The sequence below is a fragment of the Anopheles merus genome, chromosome 2R (assembly GCF_017562075.2).
Source record: "Anopheles merus strain MAF chromosome 2R, AmerM5.1, whole genome shotgun sequence".
Taxonomy (NCBI): Eukaryota; Metazoa; Arthropoda; class Insecta; order Diptera; family Culicidae; genus Anopheles; species Anopheles merus.
In genome coordinates this window covers 6,699,167-6,712,342 of record NC_054082.1, presented here as the reverse complement: position 1 = coordinate 6,712,342, position 13,176 = coordinate 6,699,167, and the positions used below count along the sequence as shown (strand labels likewise).

The 13,176-nt window shown below is 46.5% G+C and overlaps 2 protein-coding genes across 2 annotated transcripts; both read right to left on the bottom strand.

Annotated features, from left to right (window-relative positions):
- Positions 1 to 66: 66 nt before the first annotated feature.
- On the bottom strand, positions 67 to 1,762 carry LOC121588266 (diphosphomevalonate decarboxylase). Its single transcript, XM_041906000.1, has 6 exons — positions 1,587 to 1,762; positions 1,438 to 1,508; positions 1,231 to 1,345; positions 1,034 to 1,168; positions 635 to 960; positions 67 to 570 (listed from the first exon to the last, which is right to left on the bottom strand). The coding sequence occupies exons 1-6, from the start codon at positions 1,639 to 1,641 to the stop codon at positions 124 to 126; spliced, it is 1,149 nt and encodes a 382-aa protein (XP_041761934.1). The 5' UTR covers positions 1,642 to 1,762; the 3' UTR covers positions 67 to 123.
- Positions 1,763 to 2,192: 430 nt separating this feature from the next.
- LOC121590090 lies at positions 2,193 to 6,777 on the bottom strand. The gene is made up of 3 exons (XM_041909478.1): positions 6,195 to 6,777; positions 2,980 to 3,234; positions 2,193 to 2,896 (listed from the first exon to the last, which is right to left on the bottom strand). Exons 1-3 carry the CDS (start codon positions 6,216 to 6,218, stop codon positions 2,762 to 2,764), a joined length of 414 nt encoding a protein of 137 aa, XP_041765412.1. The 5' UTR covers positions 6,219 to 6,777; the 3' UTR covers positions 2,193 to 2,761.
- Between the last annotated feature and the right edge of the window lie 6,399 nt (positions 6,778 to 13,176).

Genomic DNA, 13,176 nt, shown 5'->3' with positions numbered 1-13,176 from the left:
TGAAACCGTTCCCGATTTTGACAAATAAATAAAGCACCTGAGAAAAATGCCCTTGGAAGCAAATAATAAGAATGGAAGAGAGTAATATTCGATCAACAATTAGCAACCTAATCAACCTCACACCTAATCAACGCGCTTCGGCCCTTCCCCAACTTTGGTGTGAATAATGTAACGCAATAGATTCGGTTCCTCTGGTACAAAAGAATCCAGCACAGTCGATGGAATGGCTGCCATCGCCGCCTCATCGTTCGGAATGCCTTTGTAATACTCTTCCGCCGAGCTGCCGGTGAAGGGGAAAACACGCCGTACAATAGCCGACACTTCCGCCACATCCTTTTCCAGCAGAAACAGGCACGCATTCGGGCCGGCATCAAAGCTGTAAGCCACCTTTACCGGTGCGAGATTCGGTTCGGCGAGATTGTTGATCTGATCCACCATACGGATGATGGAGCGTGACACATCGTTCAGGTAGAAGCACGGCGGATACGTGTCCAGACAGATCGCGTGGAATTGATTGCTGTCCTTCATGGCGATACGACCGAATGTGTCAAAGTCTTTCTCTGCGATTGCCTGTAATATTGAAGAACAAGTGAGTTATTTGAAGTTAACAAGTAAAGCAACTTTGCCACTCTACCTTTTGCACCAACTTTACACGCTCTGGGACGCACACGGAAGCACGATGCTTCAACAAGTCCGAGGTTTTTACGCTGGTCGCCATACCGTGCGTGGAAGCGGTAGCTTTCTTGCGATCACTAACCACCAGTATCAGTACATGCATATCCGGCCAGGCCGAGGCCGGTGCCAGCTGGATTGCCAGCGAGTCGGAGCCGTCGGCGCGTTCCCCGCGCGCCCACTGTACGTACCCCGAATGAAGGCTGCGACAGGCGGACCCACTTCCCATGCGTGCTATTCCACTCAACTCTTCGCCCTCGACGCCGTACAGCGTGGCCAGCGTGTACACTGCAAGGGGAAAAGAAAACATTTGCATGAAGAAAGCAAGAAAAAACTACGACGAAAGAGACTCCCAACTGACCGAAACAAGCATACCCGGCCGCACTTGACGCTAGCCCTGCCGCTGTCGGGAAGTTGTTCTCCGATTCGACGTGCACGTTCCACTCCAGCATCTCCGGCTTCGAACACTTTCCGGACGCTTTGGCGATCCGTTTCACTACAACAACAAAAGTGTGTTGTTAAAAAGGTCACAGAAAACAAAAGGTAAAGGCCCCTTACCCTCCTGAAGGCATCGTTGAATGCGTGGATTTTCGAACGACTCCTCAACACCATTCAGGCGCAGCACATTCTTGCTGATCTCGGGCCCGGCAGTGATCGTTGTTTTCGTGCGTAGCTAGAACATAAACAACAAAACCAATAAGCATGGATATGGTAAGCGCTGGGACTGCTCATGCATTATTCAGCATCCCAGAACGCCTCTCTTACGTGGTCCGTCGAAAGGGTGACGCTGATGGAATCGTTTATCGGCAAAATCAGGTCATCGTCACGCTTTCCCCCTAAAAATGTGTACAGGAGAAAAAAGATGAGCAGCTCCGTCCGGACAGACGAGATCGGGTCGAAACGGCTATACGTACAGTATTTTATGATGGCAATGTTGACCGGGGCGATGCACGTGACCGAGGTGGACATGATGAACCCAATGCAGCAACGTTTAAAAACTCAAAAAACTAAGAATTAACACAAAAATCCCCTAGACTGCGAGTGAGCAAGCTTGCACTCCGGTTTGTATTTGTGGTCCGGAACTGAGCGTTTAGCGTAGTAGGTTCAGTTCGTGAAACAGCTGTCACAGAGGTAAACAAACGGGTGACGTTTCCGAGAAAAGAGAGCACGTTTGCTGTTCCACATTCTCTCGCTCTCTCGCGGTGATTTTAAATGCGCGCTAAAATTGTGTTTATTTGTCGTCTTTTGCCACGTGGTTCGGTATTGCAAAAATCGCTTCTAAATGTTTTCTTTCATTTTAATAGTTTAGAGCAATATTTTTACAATTGTAAGGAACTGAAATCTATTAGTGTGCCATATTCGATTGGCATTAATCATAATTAGACAGATGAAGGACGAACGGTTTTTTTTTTCTCCTGCCAGTAACATCAACAAAAAACCAAATCAACTAATTACGTACGTCGACTAGTGAAACCAAGAACCTTTTTTCGGATGCAATTAGGAACACTAGCCTTTCCGCTAGTGAACTCTCTGCTTGTACACATACAAAAAAAGCTTTATTTTAAGGCAATTATTCTAACTATTCGTGGCCCACAGCGTGCCTTGCTCAGCTAGCTACCAAACACGTGTGACCGTTGCTCTTGCAATACTATGTGACTTCTGCTAGGTAAGTATCTTCGCCCTTCAAATTTCTCTCCCTCAGTTTTTGCTTCCCTTAGGTGCGAAACACACATTTACTAAGACATCAATATAACTTATGTACAATCACAGCTCCAATAATTGGGAGGGGATGGCTCTGGCTTGAAGGACTTTATCAGACGCGTGCAGTTTCCTTTTTTTTTTTGCTATGAGATATCAGACGAGATGAGGTGAGAAGAACGCTGAACAATACGCTTCTTTTTTTCTTCTTCTCCTAGTGAATAAATAACCGATGGCGATGAGATGATGCAAACACTATCAATAATAAATACTATCGTGGATGTAAGTTTTCCCCTAGGGTGTCATACAGTGCAGGTTTTGCGCTTGTGGCTGCTAAACTTGGAACGAGAGAAATATGCCCGGAATTTCCCATTGAATCCATCTCGCCGGGTTACGTCTGTATCCCATAGTAAACGTACTCTTTGCACCACGTCATCGTGTGATCCTCATTGTTGCAGCACATCGGGAACACTAGCGACGACTTGGTCACCTTCGAGCAGCGCTGGCAAAGCTCGTTTATGTCCTCCTGTTGGTGATGCCAGAAAAAGTGGAAACAAAGACATTAATCAGCTGCATCTTTGCTGGAAGTGCTGCGCAGGGACAACTTACGTCTTCGTAACACTGCTGCACACGCTTGTAATCCGCGTCGTAGAAATCTTCATAATCTGCCGATCTCCGGCGATGCTGATGGTCGGCATTGTGATGGTGAGCCTTCCTGCTCTCGGCTGCTGCCCTGCTGCGAAGCAGATGATCTATAAGACGCAGCTGTTTGCTGTGCCGCACGCTCGACGGTCTTGCCGAGGCGTGTGAAATAAGGCTAACCAGGCACACCAGCACCAACACTACGCGGAGGGAAATCACCATCTATAGGGGAGAGAGATAGAAAAAACGAAAAAAACGATCAGTCTTTGTACGGGATGGGATGGAGAACGATGCAAATCGTCCAACGATGCGGATGATCAGTCCGAAGGTTGTGGGAACCAAAGTCCAGTGTCACGCACACACCAATCGCACCGGGCATGTCAAACTCGGGGGTCACTTTGTGAGTAAACAAAACAACGCCATGGTTGGTCACTTTTGTTGCTTTCGTGCAACAAACCCATTTTGATAAGCTGGTTTTGTTCCTTGTGCTGCTGGTAATCTTTCATTCTGAATCATCTGTTGGGGATGGGTGGGATTCTTTGACCCTGGAACTATGCACAAAATGCCACCCACCGAACCCGGCGGCCTGTTCAAAATACCACCCTCGCACTGACATTTGCACGTCTCTCAACGTGCAGCATGGCGAGATGGTGATTGCAACACTCCCACATCCGCGTCGGTTGATAAGGGGTGTGAGGATCGATGGCCGTTAAAAAAAACTTCCCCATCCGTCACCGGTGTGATCGACAGGGGTTCGTCACCATGCTAGACGGATCGTGCTCGGTTCGTGGTCGGTGGAGATTCCCAATCTTAGACCCACAACAAGATGGGGGGGAGGCCCACCGACAGACACTCCCAGTAGAAGTTGGCGAAAAGTAGCGAAGAATCCGGCGGCATGACGACAGCGATCCACTGTGATCAACACCGCGTGGGGCATGTTTTGCGCTGGTGACATGGCTACTAGCATCCCCCCGATGCACTAGCCGAGAGAGCACCATGCAGATAAGCACGATGCGACCGACAGGCCGTGACACAGTTTTCCCCTTTTTCTTCGACACGTTGTGCTGGTAAACAACACAATTCCCGGCAGGATCGCAGACTCAACACATGAGCGCACGCGCTGTCTCCGAGTGGGTTCGCTCGATTTGTCCAAACCTTGCACACGCCAGCGTCGGAGCCACATCAGCTGAGTGATGTGGTACGGGATTTATTCATGACATCACTTCTTGCTCCTTCCGTAGGTTATCGTTCAAGCTAAACGAGCACAAATTACATCACTCTCTCTCTCTCTCTTTCTTTCTTTCTCTCACACTCACACACACTCTCTCCGGTGATCTCGAAGACGATCCGCAGCAAGATCCCGAAAAATGCCCCCAACCACCAACCAGTTGCTAAGGGCACCGGGGAAGCTTGTTGTGATCTTCGTGGGATTAAATTTGGTGCACCCATGATCAAGCCCAATCTTTCAATTTGGCACCAAAGCGGTGCCGAAATCTGTTTCATGACGTCTCGGGTAAGAAAGACGGTAGACGGACCAGGCATTGTGTAGAACGCACCAGCTGCGACACTACGTCATACACACACAATGCGACATTGGAGGCTTATCAACGACCGGATCCGGAACTATCATCATCTTGGGCGTGGTGTCGGGCACGCGGTCATGATAACGGGACGCTGGCCACGCTGACACACTGATCCAACGATCAAAACAATCAATCAGCCAAGGGCGCCAAGTGCCGGCCAAGTGCATCTCGGGGTGCCCCACCACGGGCCGTTGACCGCCATTGGTTGCGTTTAGTGACACTGTCACCGGGCACGGGGTCGAGCGCCTGCCCGGAGGCCATTTCTCTAAACAACTCGGCGATACGGTGTGATGTGACACGGTAAACAACTAAACACATTCTGTGCTGAGCTCCTCACGTGATATGGTGGCGCTCGGATGCCGCCCGCGATGAGATCACGCCCGCTGATAAGGAAGAAGATCAGCACTCGACGATAAACAGCCCGGCCCGGTAATCATGATCGAGCGAGGTTGCAGGTGTGTGTGTGTGTGTGTGTGTGTGTGTGTGTGTGTGTGTGTGTGTGTGTGTGTGAATTGCAACACTATTTCATCACATTGCAATACAATTATCAATCTCGCTCGTTTTGGCTTTGGTGCAGGCCTGACCCTGATAAGGACACCGCCCCATCCTCGCCCCGGCTCAGCTCAATAGGCCTGCCTGGGCTAAATTTGAACGGCAAAACAATAATAATGACTCAGTCTGGCTGCAATTAGCGCTCAGGTGTTAAATTGCTCATACAATTGCGCTTGTCAGGTGAGCTGGAGGCAGGATAAAAAAAATCTTAGTCTGACCGTCGTATGTCGGACAGATTGGGTTGACTCATGTCAAACCACTCGTCGATATCATGAATTACGGGTCGATAATACACAGCGACGGTCGTTACGTCGCTGCTCGTGACCACCTTTCGTCAGACGGGTGGGGTGGCCAAACTGATGGGATGACACACCGTTCCACCCGTCTAGCTTTGACGACTAGCAGAGGTACGAGCCTCCTTACTCGTTGCATTTCTATTTCGCGTGCGCGTAGATAAGCGAATTACGCACGCATAATTGTTTGGTTTTGCACGTGAACATGTTTCGTGAGATATATTTTCTACCTGGGTATTTTTGTACCAAAGACATCTAGACGTCTTGAGTCGTTATGGGTTTGATCGACTACATTCAGTTGTAATTTACTGATCAACAAGTCACTGATTACTAATCATCTGCGCTTAGAGTCACTAAGACCTGCTGGTGGTTAACAGCAAAAGGGAGGAAAAAGACAAACAGCTAATCAAAGCAAGATTCCTTGAATTCCCTAGACAGATGATAACCATCTTGCCTGGGAACTTTTGCAATCTCACCCAATCCCATCGATCGAACATTCCAGAACGATCGCTAGTGCTTGTTTTAAGTTTCAGTTTCAATTTGTTTAACGTCTTTTTCATGAATAAATCCAAGTCAAAACGTGATCACCGATCTCCCTTTAAATTATTTGATAATTTGTTGATCTTTCTGTCAGAGTGATCTTCATTACTAATTATTCTCCCCACATGATCGTATTTCTTCGTTCCTTTCTATGTCACTTTTGATCAAGTTATCTATACAATACTTTGCTGCTTGTTCTACGGGTAATGCATACCTTTTTGCTGCTTCTGAACTCCATCGCTGAATGTGTACTCTTCTGCACTGTTTTATCTTTCAACTGCAAAATGTCCTTAATGAACGCACTTCGTTTTTAAAGCGAAAATGTCTCCTTCTCCTCTTGCAAACAATGTCCACTTGCACACTTGAGTCACACCTGAGTCCACCGAGTCACACGGGTTTGCGAATCCTTTTGGCACACGCTGCTGCTTTCCACGAGGCGCTCGCGACACACTTTTTCCTAAGACCGACGCCGAGTACCGTCCCGATCGAATGCTATCAATGAAGTGAGGTTGCTCGTTGACGGTAACCGGCAGTACTATTTATTTATACACAACCGGAAAATACCGCCCATAGCTACTTCCACGCGCTCCTTGGGCACCTTGGGCCGCCCGTAGTTCGCGCTATCTCGTTCGCCTGCTGGGTGTGTATGTGTGTGTGTGCGTGTGCGAAGGAGCGCTCTCGGTCCCGGCCTGTGATTGGCTGCTTGGGAGTCTTTCGCTGGCCCCCGCTGGCTCCCCGCGCTTATCGTAGCCGTGGAGAAGTATGTGTAGCTCAATTTTGTTTTTGAGGAGTACCGACCGCGTGCGCCCCTTCGCAGCCTTTTGCCATCCTCATCGGTGAGGTCTCGTGAGAGAATCGTGATCAATAGCACCGTTCGCTCGTGTGGTGAATCGCACCCTTTTTTCTGAGACGCGTCCCACTGCACGACACTTGATGTGATGGTCCAGCCCCCCATCCCCCTCCCCCCACCAAATGCCACGAGTAGCCCTAAATATTGCGCGACTGATTCGGATCACGTTGCAGTGGCGGGCACTGATCTGTGCGCACTGATTAGAACGCAGGGAACTCCCTTTTCGCATCGCTCAACAATTTCACTCCATTGCATCACGAGCCGCCGCAAGGACAGGGACGCGGTGCGGGGTGGCTTGCGGCACGGCAAACGGGCAAACGATGGCGCTGGTTAATCGAGAAGATGAATGGAATTCCTTTCCCTGATTGTTGGAGAGAACAGGCCAGACCAGGCCAGCCAGCTTTTACTACACGGAGTACTACGGCTCGTCCCAAACAATGTTGCGCAGTTTATTTTGCGTTATAATCTTCGGTCCGGCGATAATGCAACACACGGCTCAACCTTTGGACGGGCGTCAAGTACAATCGAATTATTACTACTGCCGCTTTTACTCGCACTTCAATTCATCGCGTACGATCGTGCCTATTTGCGCGGGATACGATCGTAGAAGCATTAAATTGCACGTGGACAGACTCTCTGTGCACAAGGTCAAGCATTTGAATAGTCGTTAGCGCTGTTATGCTATGCTGCAGGGTTTGGCCCTGGTGATTGACGCGCAGAAGCTGGATCAATTATTCCAACGCCGCGCGCTGGGAACAACCATGCCATCGATCGATTGGGAAAGGTTCAACACGTGAAGGTGTCACAACAGTCTAATTGCCTGACGGTGGACATTCCCCCTACGATTTCTGAGTACCTGGGGGAAACCCGGAAATTCCCCCGGGTCTCGGTCACATGATGAAAGTTGTCGTGCAGTACAAGAATTACGCTCGACAGTGGCCACTATGCTGCATCTGTCCTAGTTGAGAATTGAAAACAATGCACCAACTCAGATATAAGAAACTTTGGCACATGATTTCACACCCCAACTCCCCCAGGGTTTTGATGGATGAGCTAGATAGTGATGCAAAGAGATGTCTCTTCACTGTCTTATCATTGTACGGCGCTCAAGTGGGCGATCCTTCCAGCATTTGACGGGTGGCTGATCGGAGACGACCGGTATTGATGATGGTGATGATGATGCCGCAAGGTATTCACCACAGGCCGCACAGAATCACATCACGATAGCACACTGATAAGCTAACAATTCGTTATCGAAGTCATGGGTTTTCTACGATGACGTCGTTGTGCAGTGACGCACGGCGGAAGGAAATGTTTGACCGCGCGGCTAGACATTGCCATTTGGGAAAAGGGAGTCCTCGTGACCCGACTGCCTAGTCACGGTTTAGGAGCACAATTTTGCCCCACCTCATATCTGATAATATCTCTGCAAAGGTGGATGGATATATGGCGCATGGTGCCTTTCTTTTGATGGGGAAATCCACCAACCCTCTGACGTGCTTTACGTGGTAACATCAACAAAAAAAAGTGCATTAATTTTAAAATTTTCCCCCATCAAATTACCCATTTTAATCTGTGTCTCTCTGTACGTGCATGTCTGCGACCTAATAATAAGCTTGCCAACAAATGTCGGTCGTGATCGATAAAATTGCATGGCCTTTCCCACCCCCGTCGGCTTAAGTTTGCGTCAGTTTATTGATAACTCCAGGGGACTGCCCATACGGAGCTTTGCGAAAGCTAATGAGACCTGTAAGCCCTTTTAAGGGATTGTTTTGGGGGATACCCACGATTGATCACTTCTTCGGAATTCACTGCTTCCGTTATCAGTGAGGGCGGAGTGTGTGTGACTTACCTCCTGACTTATGTCATTCGTACCGTCGGTGTCGTCGGATATTTTCCGTCCACGGTGGTTTGATTATCTCCATTGCATAAAGTATTGTGTAAATACCCCCGAAGCCGCAATCAATTAGTCAGTGGGTGGGATTAAGTAATTGTAGTAAGTTTACGCGGAACAATTCCGCGATTACTGGTAATTGTGTAATTGATACCATGATGAGAGGTGATTTTTGTTCCTGACTGTTTGCGCTGCAGAATGGATTTCATTGAAATCAAAATTTCTTTGGAAACGTATCGAAGGCAGACAGGAAACTGTCTGAATATTTGAGCAAAAAGGAATTTGGTTACAAAAAAGAAGAGGCAAATCCAATGCAAAAAAGCACGATCTTCACGTGAGCACGAGCAACCTTACAGTGACAAACAAATTTAATGTTAACATCTGTATTTTTTTCGCTTTTAATTATAATAATCGTAGTAAACCTGAAACGGTTGTGAGGTATTGTTATAAAGTGTTCTCGACATAATTTAAAAAAATGCTAATGAAACAATACAAGCTTATTTAAAATCAAACCCCAAAGGGTTGATCGTTCCTGTCTACGTGAGGATCACCACGTCTCTGGCTAAAAACGATCGAACGCCGCTAACCCTGCCCCAAACGGCAGCATTGAAGGCATTCCTTCCACCAACCACCAAACCGGCTCAGGATTTTGTGGCATTTCCGCAAGCTGGCGAGCATGTGCCATGGTGCAGCGTTTTCTCACGTGATACCTTTGCAATCTGATGCAATACGGCTGGTCCGTTGCTAGCCTACCCACCGGTGCGGCGAAAGAAAGTGGAGCGCAGGTAGTCCGCATGGTCATGTTCAATGCTGAACGATTTCTCATGATGAGACAGCAGAAAACATGTTTGAACGAGAAATTCGCAACCAGCCCCAACTTCCTCTGTCCAACAATCGACCAAGTGGGGGGGGGGGGGAAAAAACCATACCAACGACCAGGCGCATGCTCGAGCCCCATCGAGGCACGTTCGCACGTTCGCACAACACGGGGATAAGCAGTTCAACGTGCGAAACATACCCTCAAACACACAGCAACAAAAAAAAGGTAAATAGAATTCTTCGAAACCATTTACAAGTTTTTTCGTGTATTCGGCCACGCGGATCTTATCGCGGCCGCCAGCGCCAGCGGCTCCCGGCCGCAAGCGAACGAGATGTGAAGAATGGCGATCGTTACGATGATGGGACCCGCAACGGAATGGAATGTTCGCGGCACGCCGAGGCGTGTCCGGCTGCCCGATTCAGCCCGGCTACAGCTGATGACGATGGTGATGAGTAATGCTGTGGTCCTTTGCCGACGGTAACCGTCGGACGGCTAACGAATTCGCAACAGCTGACCGCACGCGACCAGCGCAAGATCGAAGATCGCAATGAAAGAGAAGGCGAGATGGTCCGCCGGCGATCGTTGGACCTTGTCTGACTGTTTGGAGTTCGTAGCTGCCATTGACACAATTTGACAGAGACCACTTGCTATGATCAACCGGGCAAACGGGCCGGTGACGGTCGACGACTTCTGGTCGAAGATGGGAAGAACACCACGTAGAAGCTACGCCTCGGTGATCAACTCACTTGCGCAGAGATGATGGCCTTTGGCGGAGGATCATTTTGGCAGCGGTGTTGCTAAGGGACCTGCTTTGGCCGGCAGACGAGTAGCCGCGGCAGCCGCGTTCGGCTTGGGTAATGACGTCGCATGCTTCCGGCGTCATCGGGGCGGCATCCGCACAAAGAGAAGGCGATCTGCCCCCTCTCGGGCCTCTCGCATTGCGCCAGTGTGACGTTGCCGAGCACATGTTTTATGGGACACGTTTTAACATGTCGGTGGGGTATTTGGGAAGCCGGTTGTGCAAACAGGATGTGGACTGTGCGGTGTGTGTGACGTGAACGGTGATTTTCGGTTTCAATTTTGTGATAGCATTCTGAGGAAGATCGGAAGTGTGACTAACAAGCTTGCTGTGCAAATGAATGAAGGTGAACATCTGGCAGTAGAATGACACCTATTTCGCAATATCTGAGGGCGTGTGAATCCATACGACGATCGTTTAACAGCGTATAAATCGGTATTAGCGAATAGCTTTAGAATGCATTGAACATCTTTTATGTGGAATTAATTGAGATCAGAAGAAATTATGTTATTAATAGTTTATTACAGTATGCAGCTGCCTTACGAGGTTTTAAGACGATTATAATTCGATTATCTTGTAGATAATTTAATTAAAAGTTAATTAGAGTACCTGGCATAGAATACGTAGTAGGAACAGCATTTTACAAAGGGATGTAAATATTCCCTTGAACTTGAAAGATACCAGGTCTTCTTACTACACAGAAGCAAAGTTGTGCAGATATCGTACGTCAATCAATTGTCAACCTTTGTGGAATGCTGATCTCTACAATCACTGTGATGAATACTTGCTCACATCGCATGCATCCTGTCTTATCGATAGATTTTAGAATTATATATGTTTGCCTTGGCAGATAGATGTAGATAGGAAAAAGACTTAATGTAAAAACTGTAATATTTAAACAATTCTATGAGATATTCGGCAAATCACTAGCATTATTGCATTTCACTGTACATCAGTGCACACAACATTGTAATAGATGCGGTTGTCCATGAACGTAACCAACAACAACAACAACAAAAAACTATATGACTGATTATGACATGTTCGGGGAAACCTCTAGCTGATAGGCGCCAAAAGCAAATACCACCCAAAATGGACAGCTGTAACGGGCTGCTTGATGTGAGACATGCCCACGGAAGGTCATCGTGATTTTGCACTATCGCACCGATCGGAACCACGATGACGATGACAGGCAGGAAAAAAGGGGGAAAGCCTCATGCTATGGAGCACCTTTGGGGCAGTTCGTGCTTAATATCAGAGAATGCGGAAGGTACAAAGGCGCTTATCTACTATGCGCTTCGAGGTATTTCACGCAGATAACCTTATGGTTAATTCTCATGCTGCTTATCTGTAGTGATGTTTAGTTTTTTTTTTGTTTCGTGTAGTACAGATGTTGTTTGACCGAGTTTTGATAGAGAGAGTTGTTTTTTTTTTAATATAAGCACGGCCCACATGCATGGTCAAATCAATTATGTGCGATGTGTTTCTTTATTTTAGCTTTTTCGATTTATTTGTATTAATTGTTTTCTATTGCGAGTGCGCCATGTCGTGGTAACGTAAGCCTTAATAGCAATCACATTCACAAATAATACTCACAGTACTGCTCGTGGAAGACGTTAGTAAAATGTGAATGTGCGATGAAAAATATTCCAACGGATTACCATATTTATAACGACATTTATGAAAGCAACGATCGTGTGAGTCCAACAGTGTATAGGTGCCTTTAGCCAAGATTATTTGGATTTTTCGTATGGGCACGGTCAATCGAGTCTTCCTAACTAAGCGATGTTTTCACGTATCTCTTCTCTCTTTCATGTTTTAGCGTTCTCTTTCAACTTAAGCTTCCTTCCTGCTCGATCTGTTGTGCATCAACTATGGGCAAATGTTCTACCCTTTCTGTGACAGAAAAAATATAATAAATAATTATGTTTTTCACACCGTTTTACTCTAAGAATAAAATACAGACAAACATACTAAAATATTTAAATTTAAAGCAAAATATTGCATCATGACAGAATATACAGTACGAACTAGATATCCGGTGGCCCTTAATCACCTATGCAATATTTTCAGAATGAACAATAGTCTGATGAGTAAGGATAGAACGGCGATCGACAAAGTACGGCTCGCGAGCCACATGCGGCTCTTTGATTTAGAGATGGCTCATCCTAACGTTTAATATATTTCATATAACTTTCACACATTTGCACTCTCGGTTCATCTATTGGGCGCTTCACTTGGAATATTTTTGTAATCTTTTGGCCTCTTTCAATCATAAAGTTTGTCGATCGCCGAGATTGAAGTATTTTTACTGGACATGTTGGCTTTTGAGTTGATATGAAAATCGCATTCACAAATTATTCCGCTAACCATTTTTGTTAAAAAAAAAATACAGAAAATAATAATAGCTAAATTGTAAAAAATCAACAACATAATCATTCGGCTTATATGACAAACATGGTAAAATGCATAACTTGTCGTTCAATGCAGTAGAATTTTTTTAATCATTTTTAGCTTAAAAACACAAAACAGCTATCTGCAAAATGTTAAAAAATATCATGTTTTATTGATTGAGACTACGTTAAACTTAGCATTTTGTTTTGTGATACGGTTAATGTAGTTAAAAAAGTAATAAAAAGGATGCTACCCCTAAAAAAATGTTTTAAAGCCTTCTTCATTGTTTAATTTCTTTGTAACAGCCTGGATTGCTAAAAACACAAACCTTTTTATTTTTAAAACAATTTTATGCGTTAGTAGACAATGCCGTGTGACGATATTAGACTCGTCCGATTTAAAAATTCTTCTAAAAGCTCGTGCCTCGTGTAGGTCGTTG

Bases quoted from the DNA above. Each gene is read 5' to 3' on its own strand.
- LOC121590090 (XM_041909478.1), bottom strand. From the start codon at position 6,218: ATGGAGTTCAGAAGCAGCAAAAAG. The intron at 3,235-6,194 runs GTATGCATTACC...TCTCCCCTATAG, and splicing joins AGTTCAGAAGCAGCAAAAAG to ATGGTGATTTCCCTCCGCGT. The intron at 2,897-2,979 runs GTAAGTTGTCCC...CATCACCAACAG, and splicing joins TGCAGCAGTGTTACGAAGAC to GAGGACATAAACGAGCTTTG.
- LOC121588266 (XM_041906000.1), bottom strand. From the start codon at position 1,641: ATGTCCACCTCGGTCACGTGCATCGCCCCGGTCAACATTGCCATCATA. The intron at 1,346-1,437 runs GTAAGAGAGGCG...TTTATGTTCTAG, and splicing joins TCACCCTTTCGACGGACCAC to CTACGCACGAAAACAACGAT. The intron at 571-634 runs GTAGAGTGGCAA...TCAATATTACAG, and splicing joins GTGTAAAGTTGGTGCAAAAG to GCAATCGCAGAGAAAGACTT.